The following is a 13223-nucleotide window of genomic DNA, read 5'->3' as shown; positions in this document are numbered from 1 at the left end:
TGTGGCCACCAGTCTACGCGGCTCGACTCTGCGTGCCCTATATATATAGAGATAAGATGGTGGATGGAGGTGGTCCACAGGAAACCCTGGACCCGAGTTTCGTGCAACTTGATCGATAGCATTCGATCAGCACTAAGAAGGACTTGACACGCATGACATTGATCACCACCCAGTGATCAATCAATTGTGATTACATCTCAGTCCTACAGGAGGTCGGTCGCGGCCCGAATAGCTCAGTGGTAACGTCTCTGACTGTGAAGCTGAATGACACGGGATCGAATCCGTCAGGAAGCACCAGTTCCCTCAAAATTACGGGTACACCTTGCTGACGAGTGCCAAGTAGCACGAAACCCGGGTCCAGGGTTTCCTGTTGATCACCTCCAACCACCATCTTATGTTCCCACAATAACAGACCCTTTTCCAATTTCGTATAACCCTTTTTAAAAGTCATTGTATTTGTATTCGTAAGTTCCACAGATTAAATCTTCGAACTAGACCATTGAATGATAACATATAATGAGGATTAAACACACTGACTATTGGTGAAACAAAGTAGTAAATATCATATCTATATGAATAAAAAGTTTTCTACCCATTCGGCAGCAGAAACTATTGTACTCACCTATCGCTTATGAGATAGATGAATCCTAATGTCATCGTCTCTAATTTCCTCAAAGTGTAAACAAGGGGGGAAATGTTAGCAACTGTGGTGTCTTCGTTTTCCTCTTTTTCCAGCATTGCACTAAGCTGTAAATTTTTTATACCATTCATAATTATTCAGTTAAAGCAAGACAGGTTTGTTGAGCTTGAAGTTTGATCCCCATAATGATTTGCGATTTATTAGCAATGACCGCTCCACCCATCAAGTTTTTTTGGATTCCATCTCAATGCACATTTAGAATCTGAATTTTAGCGAAATTTCATTGTTGTTGTAGAGACTTTGCACTCCCTGGTTCTTATCGGAAATTAATTGTTGTCCCAGAAAACGTAAAATATGAATTTCATGAATATTCAAACCCTGGTATACCTCTAGTGAAGTCCGATCTTCAGATACTAAATGGTACAATTACAAATAATGTTTTAACTTCTGCTTCACAAAATGAGACACAAAATAATGATATCTGTTTAGATAAAGGTAATTAAACCGATTTTCTTTTAATACTTTCATTGGTATACATTTTATCAATATATCATGGTGAATGAAATGTACGCTTAATAATTTAAGATAGTGTGTCTTTCTATGCTGACATGTTTGTTTCACCGTTAAACTTGAGTCATATTGAGCATAACCGTATTAACGATGCAATTTGTTCGTGTGGCTCCAACTTATAATTTAAATGTGTTTACTAACGAAGTATTTCGTTCATGGACAAAAACAAATATTTGATATACGAGTTGTGACGTACTTTATCCAGTGTCTTTCCATTCCTAGCTGGATTTTTAAAACACAGTATAACATCTGTAACTGATTTACAGTTATACAACTTTAATGGCTTCAAATCCTTCGCCTCTTATTTTGTTTTAGACACCAAGTTGGTGGTACCACTAGTCCTCATTCAATAGATATCGCTCATCTAAAAACTAATTCGCAGACTGTATAATGCTACATTTTAAGAGGTTTAGAATTTGTGTAGTATTTCTCCTGGTTGTATAATATCCTCTCCAACAGCAAGTGATTACGGTATTTAAGAATTAAACTATTCCATGCAAGCTACAGTAAAATATACCTTATCTCTACTATTCGCTAATTAATGTGTTTGTTAAGCAACTAGTTTTTAGTAAGATCATCCAAATGAGTTTAAAATAAAGGGTTCTTGTCATCAAGTGTGAAGTATCACAAAACAAACAATATCTGTCTCAGCTTGATAACGCTCCACATTATTCTAGTATTTCTGGAAACAAGCTTAGTCAGAATCCTTTAGATTTGCCATTAGCCATTTAAAAAGCCCGTGAAAATGCGTATGATTTACCGTTGGGCTGCAAATTTCAAAAATCTGTTTCATATCCTAATTAGTAACGAAGAACTTCTAAAAACCTAGCGTTCGGCAGTCTACTTATTCATAACTCCTACTCACGCCTAACATAAGCTGATGCTTTCTCAAAGCAGTATCTAAGGACCACTGAAATTCTTGTAAAAAAGGTCTCTTAAAGCTGTGTACAGGTTACTATTAATAACGTTTCTGTGGATACTTTATGTTAATCTATATATCTACGTGATAGAAGTTATACCCTTACTGTATTCATGGAATTCTATTTATTTCAGATGAAAAAAAACAGGCTGTCGTCTTGACGTTTGATTTACCGAAATCGAGCTACGCTACCATGGCGATACGCGAATTAACGAAAACTGTTATAGAAAAGAAATAGAAGTTTATGAAGATTCCTTTCTGAAACTTGATTTCCTAAACCGTATCCCATAAAATTATGTGTAAATTAACATGATCTATGTATGTTCTACTTTAAAAAATTATCCAAGCAGATTTTACCATTTTGAGTAGTCCCAAAACTGGTTCCTGCAGGAGTCTGTTTAAAAGCAAACAAAATCAATCAGACATGAGTTATTAGTCTACTGAAGAAGAATGGGAATTTTTCTATGAAACACACATCGGTTTTTCTGTGTCTTATTGAGATTTACGTAGCCCTTAGCCTACTGGTTTAATTATAGTTCTTCAAACTCAAGTCCTCAAAATAATGAAGGCTCACAAGTTGAGTGTCGTGGTTCAAGAGACCTATGTTATATATATATATATATATATATATATATATATATATATGTATATATATATATATATGGCTAGCATTTGGCGAAACTCTCTCCATCTACTAACTGAGTGATAAACGGATAACTCTCCTGTTCGTACATTAGCTTTGTACTAATTACGAGACTATTTATGAAAATCAGTCAGCAACAGCCTGTGGGAGAGAACAAAACAACTTCCGGCTGAATAGGAAATTTGTTAAGACGCTGGAAATGGGTAGGACATACATTGGGGAAATCGTAAAACTGCATCGCGATGCAAGCGCTTACCTGCAATCCTGAAGGAAAACGTAACAAAGGAAAGCCGAAGAACACACTACGTCAGGAATCGAAAGCGGACATCAAAAGAATGAATAGCAACTAGAGATGATTTCCCAGGACAAAGTTCGATGGAAAACAGTGGTGAGCGACTTATGCTCTTCCACAGGGGGGCGGGTAGTGAAATTCTGAGAAGGCACTAAGTAGATATGCGCCCGAAAAACCCAAACCGAAGGTAGTCTTATTAGGGGGCCACTCCCCTAGCCTTCGACCTGAAGGTCCAATCCACAAGGCAGTGGAGAAACGTAAGAAGATGCAGTCATATGGTAATCGGTCACCAACAAGTGGTTCATACGCCATTTATCCCCTTAAAATCCTGGAGGCCATGTACACCATTGGTTTGGAGTCAGGATTTTCTAACTATCCTAAATGGGTTCTCGGTATCCACCGACCCGGTTAAAGCACCGGACATTCACTTTCTGTCCTCTCAATCTTGTAAGTAACAGTAATGCCGCGAGAAGGCGGTAAGACTCCCCTGGCAGTGGTTGTATGCACGCGGCCATGTGAGAGCATTTCGAGAGGGAGAAGTGACTCTTCACCCTCGACCGTACCAGGGCATTCGAGGGAACCTGTGCAAAATTTGACTATTATCAGATATAAAGTACTTAGCGCTATGGCACAGGAATTTGTGCAGCATTCTTCGACTGTTGTGGTGCGAAATACAAGCTTATCTTTTGGGTAGTGACACTTCGCTGAGTCAACCTTTGTTGTTATGTGGGTATTGCGTTAATGGTTAAACGATGCAGCTCAGAAAACACACGTCATCAAAAGCTAGTCTGAAAATCAAATATGTAGTCGCGGTGTTTTTCAGTTTCAAGATATGTTTCTGTAACGTTTTGGTTTGACAGTCACCTTACAATTATTATCAGGAAGAATTTTGTAGAACTGTCAAATTTATCTGACTTAGGGTCAAATTGTTTCATTGCTTTCGACTAATGAGTACATTCCAATCAGTTCGCGCCTTACATCGCACGGTGTATGAAATTTGACATACTTTTTAGCCCAAATTCGGCCTATTCGATGACTTATCATAACAAACACAACCATATATATAAACCAGGCTTTCCATGGTGGTCTAGCTTCAATTGACTCATGATTTCAACTACAAAAATATACATAAATGCTTATAAAAGTACAAGTATTTTATAAAAGCCTGCTTCGGTCCGGGCAGTACCATAGCCCTCATACGATTGTGTGGCGCATATATATCTGGGGCCCCCTTGTACCAATATTTATGTGTTCAAACAAATAAAATAATTTTGTAAAAAAACAAAAATTAATTTCTTATAAACAACTATACAGTGTTTTATTCAGTCAGGTTTAAAAGTACTTGATATCTGTTAGGTACACTAACATGTTACATTTGCAGATCAAGGTTTTCCCGATGTATGGAGGCCTTTAATTCGTCCATTTGAAATTCTTTGATACCCGCTATTAACTAGTGCTTCTTTATAACTTCCTCTTGTGAAACCACTAAGATCACGACGAAACGCTGAATCAGCTAGAATATCTAATCTTCCATCTGTTTCACCTAAAGGACATTGTGATGATATTTCTGAACCTTGCGCCCAGACGTTGATTCCATCCGTTCCAATCTGTTTTCTTTTCATTTTTAGAACTAGGCATTTGTACCGAACAGCCAAAATTAATGTACTTGTGATGAAAACGACGATAATTAGCCCAGAACATACTACATGAATAAGAAATTTAAACGTAAAACACGAACCATTATGATTGAACTGTTGTTGTAAAAGAATTTATGCATTACAGTTCATAGCAAAGATCTAACATTCAACAAGTATATGCTGGTATTAAGCTTACTTACCTGCTGTAATATAGAATAAAAGTTTTTTTAGGCATATATGGTCTTGTCTGAATTCAGCTTTTTGCTTCAAATCAAGAATCCATTTTGGCAATGGACCAAACCATTTATCATCCACAAAATTACACATATGTGGGTACGAATCATCATCGTAATTTGTCACGCTGCTACTGTCTACTTCGGATTTACATACAAGTAGGTTAGCATGGGTTAGACAACTTTTTACTGCAGATGATTCGGCTAGATGTAACTGAAAAAATAAAGGGTTAACGAGTTACTCAATCTCCTCGAATTATAATCATTATGTAATTTAAATATATGTAACAAATATGGTTGCTATTAAACAGACCAGATAGCTACTTATATTCCACAAAAAATCCACCGCATATTCATAAATTTCGTTTATGATACTAATCCTGGTTGAAGAGACGTACCAATACATTTTTCGACATCATCGAACAAAACTGTTCTACGAAAGTATGTCATTATGAACTGTTTCTGAGAACGAGATCGATACGTTTCAGTAGCTTCGTGCAAATAAATGTCAGGTCAAATGACAGTAAAAAGCATTCCGGATACGTTTTTCTACATTCAGTATAATCGCCTTGTGGTGATCCATCTCTAGTGGTTAGATTGACTGAGGTATTAGCTACAGCTTGGAAATAAAATGCGATTTCATGACCAGGTTAAATCGCTGATCGTTCCAGATTACAAGGGAGAAAATCCTCTTATGGCAACCACAGAGGAACCAGTTTGACTGATATCATGTCTAAAGTACCAACCTCACTAATTATCCGACGCCTAATTAGGGATCGCGATGAGTTAGCTCGAGAAAACCAGATCACTACATAAGTGTGTAGACCACATATTCGTATTTTGTCAGCTTATAGTCGTTGAGGAAGCATTCGATGGATGGACAAGTTTCATGCCAATGTCTGTTGATGAAAGGCATATAAGCAATTACATTAATTTTGTATGGGCTTTTTACTCGAACATGACCGGTCGAGTCAGAGCTTATGTTGAACTGTCACAGGAACTGATGACTTCAAATGATGTTTATTAGGGTTTTCCGCTTCCGTTTTTATTTAACTTTGTTGTTGACATCCGCTTAGAGATAACGCTTTCATCGTCTGATTTATCCAGAATCGACCTACTACCATGATATTCTCTTGTTTATTTGGAGTACATCGATGATAGTCCTGTTGGACTGCTTAAAACAATACGAAAATGTTTGGGATGCGTTTTTCTCCATTGGAATACAAAATGTTGACTCAGAACTAACTCACATCAACCCTTGAATTAATTATACGGTGTGAAGTAAAGTGCGTAGACCGCTTTACTTTGGAAATTTTGTTAACTTCGGAAGGTTGGTTGTTTGACGAAATTTCGACGCGGACCTGGCACATCCGGTTGGTCATTAACAAACTACATTTCTTTTAGTGTGAACAAGATTTCCGCCTCTCACCCACAGAACAACTATAGTGCGCAGCACTCTGCTTTGTTCTAACCAATAAGTGAGAAGCATAGTCATTAAGAATAGAGGGCATTCGTAAGTCCCTAGTATCCAACCACAAATGCATCGAAGCATTCCTTGTGCGTGTCGGGACCATTGAGTGCCCCAGTGCTGAGCTTAGCAATAGAGTACTAGGTAATCATGGCAAGTCGACGAGTGATGTAGTGAATTTCCATCGGAAAAAGTAGTTGAGATCTGTATTAGATACATCTAGTTACTGATTGCTTCTATGTGCGATGATAGATGGTGTAGGAGTAAGTTGTAAAAAAGTTAGGGGACTAAATAGAGAGGTAGTATCAATCCGTAAATTAGTAGCAGTTATGCTAATTTGTACTGGTTTACCAATGGCTGGAGAAGATGGGAAATATACATTGGGAGTCCCGTTGTCAGAATCAGTTCTTAACGAGTGAAAACGGATTATAATAAGAATAACATGATACGTCTCGAGGTAATGAGAAAGTGCGTTGCACCTTTAATATAACAAACTACTAGACTTCAAGTGTGCTAAACTCACTACGCATGAGGATATTCTTAGTACTAGTTAAGAGAAAACAAGATTATGATTTACCTGGGATCCCGGAACCTTCTCAATTGTCAGGCACATTCTCTCGCCACTTTCGATATTAGGATAGTCCATTGTAGCTTCTAGAACATCTCCAAGATAAAAGACGACACCACTGTGTGTTTTATTCTCAGATGTTTTACTTATTGATGAAATAATATCATCCGACTGTAATGTCTTGTAGAAATAACGCATATCATTAACTTTAGGAAGCAGGCTATTTAAATAAGAGCACTTGTCAGCTGCCTGAACCCAGCTGCGGATTGTTACATTCCTGTACCATGTAAAGTTGACTCTCCTTCCGTGTAATCCAACCCGTTCTACGCGATAACCTTCCGGTTGTTCAGTTCGTAGTAGGCTTTCAGTAAAAAGTAAATGAAATGAGTATATAACAATTAGTGATGCTTGAGTTATTTTCATTATGACACGAGTGATGTACAGATATGAATCTATGAAACTGAGACAAGAAAACGTTAATAAAACTATAACGAAATTGACACAGCACAAATAAACATTAAAGAAAATTTGATTGGTTGGTTATAAGTATGCCATAATTATATATTCGTATTTATAAATTAAAATGCTAAATTATGTTAATTAGCATAAAACAAGCAAAATGACAAACCTATTATTGTAGAGGACGTTATGTGCTTAGTGAGTAACCGTGAAATTTGACTATGTTGGTTTGACGAACAAATAGTAAAAACGTATTCTATGCATCACGTATCAGGGTTGAGATAGAACACCACAATGATCATGTTATACACGATAGCTTACTTAACTAAATTTATTGATTTGGTCAGCAAAAAATAGGCACTAACAATTTCTAAGATGTGATCTTCGATCACAAGAACTAGTCTATTTTTTGCAATAATAGACGTATATTTACAGCATAAAGCAGCAACGTTAGATAAATGCACAAAAGTTAAAAATTAAATGACAGTTCAGTCATAGTTGTACTAGGCAAGCAAAACGTTCCCGAGAAACCCTCAAGTTAGTTACTTTGATTACGGTTCAATCAGTTCCGAAACGTTTAAAAACTTGCTAGACTCTCCAGGGAAACACTACAATAAAAATCTGGGAGAAAGCTACATTGAAAATAATTTCTGAAGATTTTCTATATATAATGCAGTATTCGTTGATCAAAAAGTGGAAACAATTCGATATTATTCGAAAGGAACATAAGACTTTCCATAGCTTTTCTGTAAAAACGGCAATAATTCGATATCACAACCAACTTATAACCTTACCATATTGGTAGAAAAGAGAAGGGTTATTTCATTTATTTATTTAAACACATAAACATTGGTACAAGGAGGCACCAAATACATATGCGCCACATAAACCATTCGACTTGTGTGGGGGTGGGATACTGCTCGGATACCCAAACTGAAGAAGGTGGTCTTATTAGGGGGCCACTCCCCTAGCCTTCGACCTGAAGGTCCAATCCACAAGGCAGTGGAGAAACGTAAGAAGATGCAGTCATATGGTAATCGGTCACCAACAAGTGGTTCATACGCCATTTATCCCCTTAAAATCCTGGAGGCCATGTACACCATTGGTTTGGAGTCAGGATTTTCTAACTATCCTAAATGGGTTCTCGGTATCCACCGACCCGGTTAAAGCACCGGACATTCACTTTCTGTCCTCTCAATCTTGTAAGTAACAGTAATGCCGCGAGAAGGCGGTAAGACTCCCCTGGCAGTGGTTGTATGCACGCGGCCATATGAGAGCATTTCGAGAGGGAGAAGTGACTCCTCACTCTCGACCATACCAGAGCATTCGGGGGCCAAAACAATTGTTAGGTTCTATGATAATCATTATTGAGAATAGTACTAAGAGCTATTTACAAAATGTAAAAATTATCTGAACACTAAGAAAAGCTTACATACGGATAGTTATTGCGTGTACCAAAGACCAGACAAATAACCACTAAAAAATATGACCGGATAATTATCAGCTTTAGGCACCACTGAGCATGAAAGTGAATGATAATTTCTGGTATCCTGAGTAGAATTAAAGGGTATCATCATGATGACAATGCAAATGTTAACATAGAGAATCATCTCAAATACTTATAGATGTAGCATGTACCCTTGTATTACTTGAGGGAAAATCCTGTAACCTGAACGTACACCCCCAACGTTTCCAATTCTCACTTTACCATTTATTTGGCAGAAATGATCAAATATGACACCACATTATTTATCATTTTACTGGTCCAAGTTTGTCAATTCGTATGAGATGTATGAAAAACATTATGTTCAGAGAACTTGAATGTTATAATCCTGAAAATCATTGTTATACTCCTTTGAAAATATGCGATTGTATTTTGGCTACAACCAACGATCAGGACCCCCTAGAACGATTTCATATTTCAATCCTAAACGAAGGATGTAGATATATGGTCTGACCAAACAATATTAATAATAGCAGGTCAATCATTTAAAAAATAAACTTTCCGCACACATGTTTTTAAAATCTTACTGAATACAAATGGTTTTTCAATGAATATTGTTTAACGTCAAAACTTGAAGTTTTAATTATACTTCACCCTCTTTTGATCCTTATATGTTTCTTTTGAAGTTATCATGTTTAGGATCTATGATTCTCTTTATTAGTGAGTACCCGGTAGTAATATTTTTTAAGCACCATCAGTATGCTCCCGACAAATACGACGAGTATTACTATGACATTCTCTGCATTCATGATTCACAGACCTATTGAATATTTGCACGGTGATTGATACTAGGTAAGAACCAATAATTTAGTAAGAATTTGACCCTAATTTTCGGTCAGCTAGATAAGTAGCAGGATAAACATTTAGTCAGTGTCATAGAACTACTGAAAACGAGCAAGAATAATCGGAATGCTCTTTCTTGAATAATGGTCAAAATTAACTGAGCCTAGCACAAATGTGCGTTAGCTCAAGCTTTTATGAAGAGATGAAATTAATAGAGGTAATTAACTATCGTATTATCAATTACAGGTAGTCTGTACCTACCAATACTCAGTCTAACAGTCTATGACTACATAGACTAATGCGAGTCTTGGGTTCTTAACTCAGTTTTCTCCTAACGGATCCCAACTCTAGATGTTGGGCACCGTAGTAGGGGGTAGTTTGGGATACGTAGCACACTTCTCACGCGCCTCAGTCTCAACAACCGATCTGTCATGTTATCTAGGACCCTACATTAAACCTCTAGATTGCTTCACTATGCGCAAGTAATGCTTTGGAGATGCTTATAGAAGTCAAGTGAGCTTCCTAAATTCTTGTCGCAATCTCGATAGACACTATCCCATCTAGGTTGACACATTTAACCACCTTGACCGTTATCATTGATCTCGATGTAGACGAAGACCAGTCCTCAAGCAAGCTTGTGTTTAGAGGGAGAGCGGCAACATCCCAAACAAGCTTAGCACAGTTGTTCAAGATCAAAAGACAGTATTTGGTCACCATCTCCATCGAACAGAATTATGCTTTTTGGGTATTCCGAGATAGTAAAATGAACTTGTAAAGGTATATCTGCAACGAATTCAAGTAAAAATAAAGTAGGTATTCTTGATTAACAGCATTAGAGTATGACAACAATGATGAAAGTTGCCCAAAAATTCCTACACAGAATGTTTACGTACTTCGTGATGCACCATTTAATAACAAGCACTGCCATGAGACCCCTCGATCGACTGAGTCAGTCGTAATCTACATTAAACTCCGAAATCGAAACTGAGCAAAATACAGTAACGTGTATATATATATATATATATATATATATATATATATATAATGAAATTCCAAGCGAAAAATCCATCCAACTATCATACAGCTGATATTTCGTAAGGCCGCAATTGATCTTAACTCAAACTAAATTTTAATTGAAAAGAATATTCAATTATGTTCAGAAACATCGACCAAAATAGTAAAATGACTATTCCTGGCGGTAATTACGTTAGTCATACTTTACGTTTTTTCGAGATAAACAAACAAGAACAAATAGTTTTCCATGATACTCATAAGCCTTTCAAATAAAAATACGTTCGAAGATGACAAATGATCTTGAGTTTAAGAATTCCAAAAAGTTGAAGATACACCAGTTGTCGTATTGACAGTTTCTGCTTGTGCACATCGTCAAGATGTACAGTCCAATCAACATTGTCGCATAAAACCATAACACTAATAATTATATGTTAAAACAATCTTGACGTACATATTTCAAGATCAAAAAGCGAAATAGCGGCTGCGAAAGCAGAGAATGAAAACGTGAATAAACCAAAAGAACATGTCAGACTAGTTAAATACAGCGAAAAAAAATGACCAACACGAAGATGCTTCCGCAAAATGGAATGTATTCTGAAAAGCTAAACAAACAATCACAGACGATTAATTATCATTGCCAAATAAAGATTATATTTGCAAGTTGTGAACAGAAGTAGAGTTGCGTTAATTAAGCGGTAAACCGTAATTTCTTAGAAGTAGATAGTATAAGAGAATCTGTACTAAGTGTATGAAAACTAAGTAGCATACCATACAAGCGAGATACTAATTTTATCTAAAGATAATACAATCGTTATCTTCAAATCTGTACAGATAGCATATTCAGGTCTTTATCAAAATCCTTGTACGACTGTGCCGGAAAGAGATATTAAAGACAATGGAAAACAAACATTGAAATCATAAACCGACCAATGTTAGACCACCATCGAAAACCTGGGAGCATTAGACGACTATTTCGCCCTAATATGAAACTTCTTAACAGTGCAAATCCACGACCCCACACACAGGATCCGAACCTAGGGCCTTCGGTCTCGTGGGAGTACTTAACCTCTAGACCAATAAGCCAGCATTCAACGGTTTTGATGTTCAGCTTCAACCAAAAACATCAGAGTGAAAACAGTCTGGTATAATACCAAATGAAAAGAATATACATATACGTCCGGTATTTTCAGTATTGGTATTATTTCAGACTAAAGAAAGCACAACTGTCGAATATCGCATCACATTTCACGATGATGAAGGACATTAGCCCAGAAAATAGTACAACTAAAAAGCAGATAAGCATAAATGATATACCAAAAAAAAGTAAGATATTTCTATTTCATTTTTACTAAATAGCCTTACATAACACTTGGCAATGAAAAAAGTACTTCAAACCTATACATAAACAAAATGGATAATAACAGAAAATTCTGAACCCAAAACAAGAAATAATGTAACCAGTAAAGCGAATTATTAATGTAAATATCAAATTCAACGGACTTACGCGAGTCTCAAATCTCATTAGGCTTACCTATTAAAATTGAATTATCTAAGTTACTTAATATTATTTGAACTTCAAAAGTTAGTTATGATTGCGGCATTATTGGACCTGATGAATCTAAGAGTGCAAATCGAAATCAATCACAAAGACACGAGAAGTCGAATAATGTACTTCTCAGATATTCATTGGTGACAAAGTAGTCGCGTTTACATATCAAGACCCAAAGTACTTAAACCAATTATCGATCTGGCTAAACCTTGATGAACGTGTTTATCCATTACCTAAATATCGCTTGGCTGCTACTAATATATTCACATTGTCTTTAACAATCTTATCAACCCGTAAAAATTTTAGAAATTTAACCCGTATTTAATCATGGACGGAGTGACTCCGTTTACCTAATAATATTCCATATACCATATATATTAGGCTGTCTCTTGAAACCTCAGTTTACAATGGAGAGAGCATTGGATAATAAACATAGGACACATTAAGTAACCTTAAAAGGTACTTCTACATGGTAATTGAGTTAAGTTCGCTCCTAAGTTGTTATTTATAGCATTAAAAGACAGATCACTGTCAGTTAGAAGGACTACAAACTTGCTGTCAAGACACATATTCTTTACATTTCCTTATTATTTTAATGTCGAACTGATATCTAATTTTGCCGAAGTATTAGTAAAACTCCATCCTTCTGAAAAACTGAGTATACTGCTCATAGGAGTCGTAACAAACACCTTGTTACCGACAGCGACTCACAATCACACTCTAAATTTGCAATGTTAAATCCTGCATGACACTACAACACCACCGTGTTTTTTTGAATCTTATGTGTTACCAAATTCTTGTTTCGAGCTTCCTACCGGTAAGAATGTCTTTAAAAATGAGAGAAATGGATTGACAATGTCAAAGTAAGGAACATTGTACAATGCATCAGCTCGAAACCTAACAATTAAAAGCAATTTACAAGATGAACAGGAACTAATATCTAA

At 36.4% G+C, this 13223-nt stretch overlaps 2 protein-coding genes across 2 annotated transcripts in view; one reads left to right on the top strand and one right to left on the bottom strand.

Moving 5' to 3' along the window:
- The window catches only part of Smp_129630 (tRNA pseudouridine synthase D, putative), a gene marked incomplete at both ends in the record, with an annotated part of 16542 nt that extends 14175 nt beyond the window's left edge, over positions 1-2367 (top strand). Inside the window, 2 exons of the mRNA XM_018791562.1 lie at positions 938-1135; positions 2264-2367. Of these exons, the coding sequence (XP_018645272.1) occupies positions 938-1135; positions 2264-2367 (302 nt within the window). The remainder of the gene's footprint in view (positions 1-937; positions 1136-2263) is intronic.
- Positions 2368-4421: 2054 nt separating this feature from the next.
- On the bottom strand, positions 4422-7431 carry Smp_013810 (hypothetical protein). Its single transcript, XM_018791561.1, has 3 exons — positions 6980-7431; positions 4902-5148; positions 4422-4766 (listed from the first exon to the last, which is right to left on the bottom strand). Exons 1-3 carry the CDS (start codon positions 7391-7393, stop codon positions 4447-4449), a joined length of 981 nt encoding a protein of 326 aa, XP_018645271.1. The 5' UTR covers positions 7394-7431; the 3' UTR covers positions 4422-4446.
- Between the last annotated feature and the right edge of the window lie 5792 nt (positions 7432-13223).

This window comes from Schistosoma mansoni (assembly GCF_000237925.1).
Source record: "Schistosoma mansoni, WGS project CABG00000000 data, chromosome 2 unplaced supercontig 0120, strain Puerto Rico, whole genome shotgun sequence".
NCBI lineage: Eukaryota > Metazoa > Platyhelminthes > Trematoda > Strigeidida > Schistosomatidae > Schistosoma > Schistosoma mansoni.
This window is presented reverse-complemented; position numbering and strand designations above follow the sequence as displayed.